Source organism: Carcharodon carcharias, assembly GCF_017639515.1.
Source record: "Carcharodon carcharias isolate sCarCar2 chromosome X unlocalized genomic scaffold, sCarCar2.pri SUPER_X_unloc_9, whole genome shotgun sequence".
In the NCBI taxonomy this organism is placed as follows: domain Eukaryota; kingdom Metazoa; phylum Chordata; class Chondrichthyes; order Lamniformes; family Lamnidae; genus Carcharodon; species Carcharodon carcharias.
The window spans coordinates 267,501-277,500 of record NW_024470886.1 but is presented as its reverse complement, the minus strand read 5'-3'; the positions used below and the strand labels follow the sequence as shown (position 1 = coordinate 277,500).

Here is a 10,000-nt window from a genome sequence, read left to right as displayed (position 1 = left end):
GGTGTGTGTGGGGGGGTGTGTGAGGGGCTGTGTGAGGTGCTGTGTGAGGGACTTGTGAGGGGGTGTGAGTGGGGCTGTGTGTGAGGGTGTGTGTGTGAGGGTGTTTGTGAGGGGGGTGTGAGGGTGTGTGTGAGGTGGGGTGTGTGAGGGGTGTGTGTGAGGGTGTTTGTGAGGGGGGTGTGAGGGTGTGTGTGAGGTGGGGCGTGTGAGGGGTGTGTGTGAGGGTGTGTGTGTGGGGGGTGTGTGAGGGGTGTGTGTGAGGGTGTTTGTGAGGGGGGTGTGAGGGGGGTGTGAGGGGTGTGTGTGAGGGGAGGGGGTGTGAGGGGTGTGTGTGAGGGTGTGTGTGTGGGGGGTGTGTGAGGGGTGTGTGTGAGGGTGTTTGTGAGGGGGGTGTGAGGGGGGTGTGAGGGTGTGTGTGTGGGGGGTGTGTGAGGGGTGTGTGTGAGGGTGTTTGTGAGGGGTGTGTGTGAGGGTGTTTGTGAGGGGGGTGTGAGGGGGGTGTGAGGGTGTGTGTGAGGTGGGGTGTGTGAGGGTGTGTGTGTGGGGGGTGTGTGAGGGGTGTGTGTGAGGGTGTGTGTGTGGGGGGTGTGTGAGGGGGGTGTGTGGGGTGTGTGTGAGGGTGTTTGTGAGGGGGGTGTGAGGGGGGTGTGAGGGTGTGTGTGAGGTGGGGTGTGTGAGGGTGTGTGTGTGAGGGTGTGTGTGTGGGGGGTGTGTGTGAGGGGGGGGGGTGTGAGGGTGTGTGTGAGGTGGGGTGTGTGAGGGTGTGTGTGAGGGTGTGTGTGTGGGGGGTGTGTGAGGGGTGTGTGTGAGGGTGTTTGTGAGGGGGGTGTGAGGGGGGTGTGAGGGTGTGTGTGAGGTGGGGTGTGTGAGGGTGTGTGTGAGGGTGTGTGTGTGGGGGGTGTGTGTGAGGGGGGGGTGTGTGAGGGGTGTGTGTGAGGGTGTGTGTGTGGGGGGTGTGTGAGGGGTGTGTGTGAGGGTGTTTGTGAGGGGGGTGTGAGGGTGTGTGTGTGGGGGGTGTGTGTGAGGGGGGGGTGTGTGAGGGGTGTGTGTGAGGGTGTGTGTGTGGGGGGTGTGTGAGGGGTGTGTGTGAGGGTGTTTGTGAGGGGGGTGTGAGGGGGGTGTGAGGGTGTGTGTGAGGTGGGGTGTGTGAGGGTGTGTGTGAGGTGGGGTGTGTGAGGGGGGTGTGTGGGGGGTGTGTGAGGGGGGTGTGTGAGGTGGGGTGTGTGAGGGGGGTGTGTGAGGTGGGGTGTGTGAGGGTGTGTGTGAGGGGTGTGTGTGGGGGGTGTGTGGGGGGGGTGTGAGGGTGTGTGTGAGGTGGGGTGTGTGAGGGTGTGTGTGAGGGGTGTGTGTGGGGGGTGTGTGGGGGGGGTGTGAGGGTGTGTGTGAGGTGGGGTGTGTGAGGTGGGGTGTGTGTGGGGGTGTGTGAGGGGGGTGTGTGGGGGGGGTGTGAGGGTGTGTGTGAGGTGGGGTGTGTGAGGTGGGGTGTGTGAGGTGGGGTGTGTGAGGGGTGTGTGTGAGGGTGTGTGTGAGGTGGGGTGTGTGAGGTGGGGTGTGTGAGGGGTGTGTGTGAGGTGGGGTGTGTGAGGTGGGGTGTGTGAGGTGGGGTGTGTGAGGGGTGTGTGTGAGGGTGTGTGTGAGGTGGGGTGTGTGAGGTGGGGTGTGTGAGGGGTGTGTGTGAGGGTGTGTGTGAGGGGGGTGTCGGGGTGTGTGTGAGGGACTGTGTGAGGTGCTGTGTGAGGGAGGAGTGTGAGTGGGTGTGAGTGGGGCTGTGTGTGAGGGTGTGTGCGGGGTTGTGTGAGGGGCTGTGTGAGGGGCTGTGTCTGAGGGTGTGTGAGGGGCTGTGTGAGGGGCTGTGTCTGAGGGTATGTGAGGGGCTGTGTGAGGGGCTGTGTGAGGTGGGGTGAGTGAGTGGGTGTGTGAGGGGGTGTGTGAGGGTGTGTATGAGGGGCTGTGTGAGGGGGTGTGTCAGGGGCTGTGTGAGGGGCTGTGTGAGGGGCTGTGTGAGAGGCTGTGTGAGAGGCTGTGTGAGGGGCTGTGTGAGAGGCTGTGTGAGGGGTTGTGCGAGGAGCTGTGTGAGTAGCTGTGTGTGAGGGGCTGTGTGAGGGGCTGTGTGAGGGTGTGTGTGAGGGTGTGTGTGAGGGTGTGTGTGAGGGTGTGCGTGAGGGGCTGTGTGAGGGGCTGTGTGAGGGGCTGTGTGAGGGGGTGTGTGAGGGGGTGTGTGAGGGGGTGTGTGAGGGTGTGTGTGAGGGGCTATGTGAGGGGCTGTGTGAGGGTGTGTGTGAGGGGCTGTGTGAGGGGTTGTGTGAGGGGTTGTGTGAGAGGCTGTGTGAGAGGCTGTGTGAGGGGCTGTGTGAGGGGCTGTGTGAGGGGTTGTGTGAGAGGCTGTGTGAGGGGCTGTGTGAGGGGTTGTGCGAGGGGCTGTGTGAGTAGCTGTGTGAGGGTGTGTGTGAGGGTGTGTGTGAGGGTGTGTGTGAGGGTGTGTGTGAGGGTGTGCGTGAGGGTGTGCGTGAGGGTGTGCGTGAGGGGGTGTGTGAGGGGGTGTGTGAGGGTGTGTGTGAGGGTGTGTGTGAGGGTGTGTGTGAGGGTGTGTGTGAGGGTGTGTGTGAGGGTGTGTGTGAGGGTGTGCGTGAGGGTGTGCGTGAGGGTGTGCGTGAGGGGCTGTGTGAGGGGGTGTGTGAGGGGGTGTGTGAGGTGGGGTGTGTGAGGTGGGGTGTGTGAGGGGTGTGTGTGAGGTGGGGTGTGTGAGGTGGGGTGTGTGAGGTGGGGTGTGTGAGGGGTGTGTGTGAGGGTGGGTGTGAGGTGGGGTGTGTGTGGTGGGGTGTGTGAGGGGTGTGTGTGAGGGTGTGTGTGAGGGGGGTGTCGGGGTGTGTGTGAGGGACTGTGTGAGGTGCTGTGTGAGGGAGGAGTGTGAGTGGGTGTGAGTGGGGCTGTGTGTGAGGGTGTGTGCGGGGTTGTGTGAGGGGCTGTGTGAGGGGCTGTGTCTGAGGGTGTGTGAGGGGCTGTGTGAGGGGCTGTGTCTGAGGGTATGTGAGGGGCTGTGTGAGGGGCTGTGTGAGGTGGGGTGAGTGAGTGGGTGTGTGAGGGGGTGTGTGAGGGTGTGTATGAGGGGCTGTGTGAGGGGGTGTGTCAGGGGCTGTGTGAGGGGCTGTGTGAGGGGCTGTGTGAGAGGCTGTGTGAGAGGCTGTGTGAGGGGCTGTGTGAGAGGCTGTGTGAGGGGTTGTGCGAGGAGCTGTGTGAGTAGCTGTGTGTGAGGGGCTGTGTGAGGGGCTGTGTGAGGGTGTGTGTGAGGGTGTGTGTGAGGGTGTGTGTGAGGGTGTGCGTGAGGGGCTGTGTGAGGGGCTGTGTGAGGGGCTGTGTGAGGGGGTGTGTGAGGGGGTGTGTGAGGGGGTGTGTGAGGGTGTGTGTGAGGGGCTATGTGAGGGGCTGTGTGAGGGTGTGTGTGAGGGGCTGTGTGAGGGGTTGTGTGAGGGGTTGTGTGAGAGGCTGTGTGAGAGGCTGTGTGAGGGGCTGTGTGAGGGGCTGTGTGAGGGGTTGTGTGAGAGGCTGTGTGAGGGGCTGTGTGAGGGGTTGTGCGAGGGGCTGTGTGAGTAGCTGTGTGAGGGTGTGTGTGAGGGTGTGTGTGAGGGTGTGTGTGAGGGTGTGTGTGAGGGTGTGTGTGAGGGTGTGTGTGAGGGTGTGCGTGAGGGGGTGTGTGAGGGGGTGTGTGAGGGTGTGTGTGAGGGTGTGTGTGAGGGTGTGTGTGAGGGTGTGTGTGAGGGTGTGTGTGAGGGTGTGCGTGAGGGTGTGCGTGAGGGTGTGCGTGAGGGGCTGTGTGAGGGGGTGTGTGAGGGGGTGTGTGAGGGGGTGTGTGAGGGGCTGTGTGAGGGGGTGCGTGAGGGGGTGCGTGAGGGGGTGCGTGAGGGGGTGCGTGAGGGGGTGCGTGAGGGTGTGCGTGAGGGGCTGTGTGAGGGGGTGTGTGAGGGGCTGTGTGAGGGGGTGCGTGAGGGTGTGCGTGAGGGTGTGCGTGAGGGGCTGTGTGAGGGGCTGTGTGAGGGGCTGTGTGAGGGGTGTGTGTGTGAGGGGTGTGTGTGTGAGGGGGTGTGTGTGAGGGTGTGTGTGAGGGTGTGTGTGAGGGGCTGTGTGAGGGTGTGTGTGAGGGGTGTGTGTGTGAGGGGGTGTGTGAGGGGGTGTGTGAGGGGGTGTGTGAGGGGGTGTGTGAGGGGGTGTGTGAGGGGCTGTGTGAGGGGCTGTGTGAGGGTGTGTGTGAGGGTGTGTGTGAGGGGTGTGTGTGAGGGGTGTGCGTGAGGGGCTGTGTGAGGGGGTGTGTGAGGGGCTGTGTGAGGGGCTGTGTGAGGGGCTGCGTGAGGGTGTGCGTGAGGGTGTGCGTGAGGGTGTGCGTGAGGGGGTGCGTGAGGGGCTGTGTGAGGGGCTGTGTGAGGGTGTGCGTGAGGGGTGTGCGTGAGGGTGTGCGTGAGGGGTGTGCGTGAGGGTGTGCGTGAGGGGCTGTGTGAGGGTGTGTGTGAGGGGTGTGTGTGTGAGGGGCTGTGTGAGGGGGTGCGTGAGGGTGTGCGTGAGGGGTGTGTGTGAGGGTGTGCGTGAGGGGCTGTGTGAGGGGCTGTGTGAGGGTGTGTGTGAGGGGTGTGTGTGTGAGGGGGTGTGTGAGGGGGTGTGTGAGGGGCTGTGTGAGGGGCTGTGTGAGGGTGTGTGTGAGGGGTGTGTGTGTGAGGGGGTGTGTGAGGGGCTGAGTGTTTTGCTCTCGTTCACTCACTGACAGGGACGTGTCTCGGGGAAGCTGGGAATGGCCTTGCTGTGGTTTACCTGTTTGGACAGAGGATGCAGTGGATGAAATGTCCAGGCAGCTGAAGGGTAATAGTTGAGATTATCTGCAATGCACTTGCCAGACTTTGGTTTGTTTTTTGTATTGTTAATTTGCAGTGGAGGAAAATTCTCATTCTACAGAAGTGAAATGTAGCAGCTTTCTGTGCACAGCTGGAGAGGAATGAAAGCTTTATCAAATTCATGGCAGTGTCCCTCTCCCAGCGTGCTGTTTGCTCACCCTTGCCTTGTATCACAGGAAGTTTAATGCCTCGGGACGGTGGTGTGGGCTTACAGATCTGCTTCAGCCTTCCCATTTTCAAGCTGTCCAGTTGCTGGAGTGTAGTGACATTCCTCCACATCCCAACATCCACTATCCCTGAGTGAGCTGCGGAATCCACAGAGCCAAGGTCTTCAATGGCTGTCAGGTTCTCAAAGCTATCTCCGGCCTGGGTGTTCATCTCCACTCCACTGTCGTTGTTGTAGGTGCTCCCCTGGACTGAACCTTCACTGCTGCTGGGTGACTGGCCCTCAGGGCTGGCCTGCAACTTCCAAACAGCAAGAAAACGTTTATTTCTGGGTGTCCCCCAGCTCCTCGTCTGGCTCTCTGCGTGATTGCAAAATCGGACTGAGCACTCCTGCAGACACACACCATTCGGAGTGTGCCAAGGCTGAGATACATGGACCCTGGCCAGCTGTTCCTGCCGCAGCCCTTCCAGACCTCTTCTAGGTTAGGTGGTAGATCATGCCCCAGGGCGTCTGTGGGAAGTATCTGCTCTCCACCCCTCCCGCTAACATTCATGATGGGGCAGTGATGGGCAGTAACCTGGCTTCTACCATTCTGTGGCAAAACGCTGGGAAATGCCAAGCATCCTTGCAGTGGAGACAGGAGCTGTTAACCAGAATGGACAAAGGTCAGAGGTAGAAAGCTAAGAGGGGAGTTGAGGAGAAATCTTTTCACCCAGAGGGTGGTGGGAGTCTGGAACTCACTGCCTGATAGGGTGGTTGAGTCAGAAACTCTTGTAACATTTAGGAAGTATTTAGATATTCACTTGTGTTGCCATAGCCTCCAGAGCTATGGGCCAAACGCTGGAAAATGGGATGAGTGTAGTCAGATTTTTGTTGACCGGCACAGACACAATGGGCTGAATGGCCTCTTTCTGTGCTGTAAATGTCTGTGAGTCTATGAGTCCTGTAACAGATCATAAATGGCATTCCTCATCGGCTGTTTGGAGGCAATAATGGTATCAGCTATGGGAGTGTCTGGCCTGGCTGGGTCTCACTCTCACCTCAGAATCACAAGCTTCTGGGTTTAAGCCCCTCTCCAGGGACTGAACCCAAAAATAACCGGGGCTGGCACTCCGGTATGGCACTGAGGGAGACCGAGATTAAACCGAAGCTTTGAATTAAAGCAGGGGAGTTTTCCCCAGTCTCCTGAAAAATATTCATCCCTCAATCAACATCACAAAAGCAGGTTATCTGATCAGGATCACAGGAATGTTTGCAGAAAAGGAACGTGACCAGAACAGAGAGGACAGATGTTAGAATGCTTTGGCACCACTCAGTGAGATACCAGAAGCCCTTTGACACCCGATAGGAGCAGAGCCCAGAATGTGGCAGCACCTTCAGTGGAGGAAGGGGCCATGTGTAGTGAGCTTGTGAAGAAAAGGTCACTCTCCAGAGCTCATCTGTGAGCTGCATTTTCCCAACAGTAACAGGTAGTGACCCATCGTGTGTGTGTGTGTGCGTCTCTCCCACTACCTCTCAGTCCTGTAGGCCCCATCCAGGCTAAACATCACTGACCTGCGATGGAGAAGTCTCTATACTGATGTGAAAATTACAACCTGGGCTTAAAGTAAGAGGAGAGAAGGAAGATTTAGCCCTAGGGCAGGTGGGGGATGAAGCATGAATGACCCCGGTTTCTTACCATGACAGCGTCAGGCACCATTAACTTGCCCTGCGTGAAGTCTTCCATCTGTTTATTGGCAGCAATGCCTCCTTCCTCATGGTGAAGATCTCTGTCTCGCCCAAGCAATGGCCTGATGGTATCCTGTGTGGAGGAAGACTTCACGCTGACATCAGCACGCTGCTTTTTGGTTATGTGTGCCTCAGGACCATGCACTGTCTTAACATGTTTCCTCAGGGAGCTGGGATCGGTGTATCGCTTGGTGCAGCACGCAATCTTACACACATAGGGCTTCTGATGAATGAATGAACAATGTGATTAGCTTTCAGTCGGGGGGAGGGGGGTGGGGTGGGGTGGGGTGAGGTGAGGTGGGGTGGGGTGGGGTGAGGTGAGGTGGGGTGGGGTGGGGTGAGGTGAGGTGGGGTGGGGTGGGGTGAGGTGAGGTGGGGTGGGGGTGGAAGTTGGGTGGGGTGGGGTGAGTTGGGGTGGGGTGGGGTGGGGTGGGGTGGGCTGAGGTGGGGTGAGTTGGGGTGGGGTGGGGTGAGGAGGGGTGAGTTGGGGTGGGGTGGGGTGGGGTGGGGTGGGCTGAGGTGGGGTGAGTTGGGGTGAGGTGGGGTAGGGTGAGTTGGGGTGGGGTAGGGTGGGGTGGGCTGAGGTGGGGTGAGTTGGGGTGGGGTGGGGTGAGGTGGGGTGAGTTGGGGTGGGGTGGGGTGAGTTGGGGTGAGGTGGGGTGGGGTGGGGTGGGGGTGGAAGTTGGGTGGGGTGGGGTGGGGTGGGGGTGGAAGTTGGGTGGGGTGAGGTGGGGTGGGGTGGGGTGGGGTGGGGTTGGGGTGGGGTGGGGGTGGAAGTTGGGTGGGGTGAGGTGGGGTGGGGTGAGGTGGGGTGAGGTAGGGTGGGGGTGGGGTGAGGTGGGGTGAGGTGGGATGGGGGTGGGGTGAGGTGGGGTGGGGTGGGGGTGGGGTGGGGGTGGAAGTTGGGTGGGGTGAGGTGGGGTGGGGTGAGGTGGGGTGGGGTGGGGTGGGGTTGGGGTGGGGTGGGGGTGGAAGTTGGGTGGGGTGAGGTGGGGTGGGGTGAGGTGGGGTGAGGTAGGGTGGGGGTGGGGTGAGGTGGGGTGAGGTGGGGTGGGGTGGGATGGGGGTGGGGTGAGGTGGGGTGGGGTGGGGTGGGGTGGGGTGGGGGTGGGGTGGGGTGGTGGTGGGGTGAGTTGGGGTGAGTTGGGGTGGGGTGAGGTGAGGTGGGGTGGGGTGGGGGTGGAAGTTGGGTGGGGTGGGGTGGGGTGAGTTGGGGTGGGGTGGGGTGAGGTGGGGTGGGGTGGGTTGGGGTGGGGTGGGGTGAGGTGAGGTGAGGTGGGGTGGGGTGGGTTGGGGTGGGGTGGGGTGGGGTGAGGTGGGGTGAGTTGGGGTGAGGTGAGGTGGGGTGGGGTGGGGTGGGGGTGGAAGTTGGGTGGGGTGGGGTGAGGTGGGGTGGGGTGGGTTGGGGTGGGGTGAGGTGAGGTGAGGTGGGGTGGGGTGGGTTGGGGTGGGGTGGGGTGGGGTGGGGTGAGGTGGGGTGAGTTGGGGTGGGGTGAGGTGGGGTGGGGTGGGGGTGAGGTGGGGTGAGTTGGGGTGAGGTGAGGTGGGGTGGGGTGGTTTGTGAGTTGGGGTGAGGTGGGGTGGGGTGGGGTGAGGTGGGGTGGGGGTGAGGTGGGGTGAGGTGGGGTGGGGGTGGGGTGGGGTGGGGTGAGGTAGGGTGGGGGTGGGGTGAGGTGGGGTGAGTTGGGGTGAGGTGGGGTGGGGGTGAGGTGGGGTGGGGGTGGGGTGGGGTGGGGTGAGGTGGGGTGGGGGTGGGGTGGGGTGGGGTGAGGTGGGGTGGGGTGGGGTGGAAGTTGGGTGGGGTGAGTTGGGGTGGGGTGGGGTGAGGTGGGGGTGGGGTGAGGTGGGGTGAGGTGGGGTGAGTTGGGGTGGGTTGGGGTGTGGTGGGTTGAGGTGAGGTGAGGTGGGGTGAGGTGGGGTGAGGAGAGGTGGGGTGGGGTGGGGTGAGGTGAGGTGGGGTGAGGTGTGATGGGGTGAGGTGGGGTGAGGTGGGTTGAGGTGAGGTGAAGTGGGTTGAGGTGGGGTGAGTTGAGGTGAGGTGGGGTGGGGTGGGGGTGGGGTGAGGTGGGGTGGGGGTGGGGTGGGGTGGGGTGAGGTGGGGTGGGGTGGGGTGGAAGTTGGGTGGGGTGAGTTGGGGTGGGGTGAGTTGGGGTGGGGTGGGGTGGGGTGGGGTTGGGGTGGGGTGGGGGTGGAAGTTGGGTGGGGTGAGGTGGGGTGGGGTGAGGTGGGGTGAGGTAGGGTGGGGGTGGGGTGAGGTGGGGTGAGGTGGGGTGGGGTGGGATGGGGGTGGGGTGAGGTGGGGTGGGGGTGGGGTGGGGGTGGAAGTTGGGTGGGGTGAGGTGGGGTGGGGTGAGGTGGGGTGGGGTGGGGTGGGGTGGGGTTGGGGTGGGGTGGGGGTGGAAGTTGGGTGGGGTGAGGTGGGGTGGGGTGAGGTGGGGTGAGGTAGGGTGGGGGTGGGGTGAGGTGGGGTGGGGTGGGATGGGGGTGGGGTGAGGTGGGGTGGGGTGGGGTGGGGTGGGGGTGGGGTGGGGTGGGGTGGGGGTGGGGTGAGTTGGGGTGAGTTGGGGTGGGGTGAGGTGAGGTGGGGGTGGGGTGGGGTGGGGGTGGAAGTTGGGTGGGGTGGGGTGGGGTGAGTTGGGGTGGGGTGGGGTGAGGTGGGGTGGGGTGGGTTGGGGTGGGGTGGGGTGGGGTGAGGTGAGGTGAGGTGGGGTGGGGTGGGTTGGGGTGGGGTGGGGTGGGGTGGGGTGAGGTGGGGTGAGTTGGGGTGAGGTGAGGTGGGGTGGGGTGGGGTGGGGGTGGAAGTTGGGTGGGGTGGGGTGGGGTGAGTTGGGGTGGGGTGGGGTGAGGTGGGGTGGGGTGGGTTGGGGTGGGGTGGGTTGGGGTGGGGTGGGGTGGGGTGAGGTGGGGTGAGTTGGGGTGGGGTGAGGTGGGGTGGGGTGGGGGTGAGGTGGGGTGAGTTGGGGTGAGGTGAGGTGGGGTGGGGTGGTTTGTGAGTTGGGGTGAGGTGGGGTGGGGTGAGGTGGGGTGGGGGTGAGGTGGGGTGAGGTGGGGTGGGGGTGGGGTGGGGTGGGGTGAGGTAGGGTGGGGGTGGGGTGAGGTGGGGTGAGTTGGGGTGAGGTGGGGTGGGGGTGGGGTGGGGTGGGGTGAGGTGGGGTGGGGTGGGGTGGGGTGAGGTGGGGTGGGGTGGGGTGGAAGTTGGGTGGGGTGAGTTGGGGTGGGGTGGGGTGAG

General features: G+C 62.8%; 1 protein-coding gene across 1 annotated transcript in view; it reads right to left on the bottom strand.

Moving 5' to 3' along the window:
- Nucleotides 1-10,000, bottom strand: part of LOC121275111 (zinc finger protein GLI2-like) — a gene marked incomplete at both ends in the record, with an annotated part of 298,602 nt that overhangs the window by 66,051 nt on the left and 222,551 nt on the right. Inside the window, 3 exons of the mRNA XM_041182525.1 lie at nucleotides 5,036-5,336; nucleotides 5,934-5,948; nucleotides 6,728-6,994. Of these exons, the coding sequence (XP_041038459.1) occupies nucleotides 5,036-5,336; nucleotides 5,934-5,948; nucleotides 6,728-6,994 (583 nt within the window). The remainder of the gene's footprint in view (nucleotides 1-5,035; nucleotides 5,337-5,933; nucleotides 5,949-6,727; nucleotides 6,995-10,000) is intronic.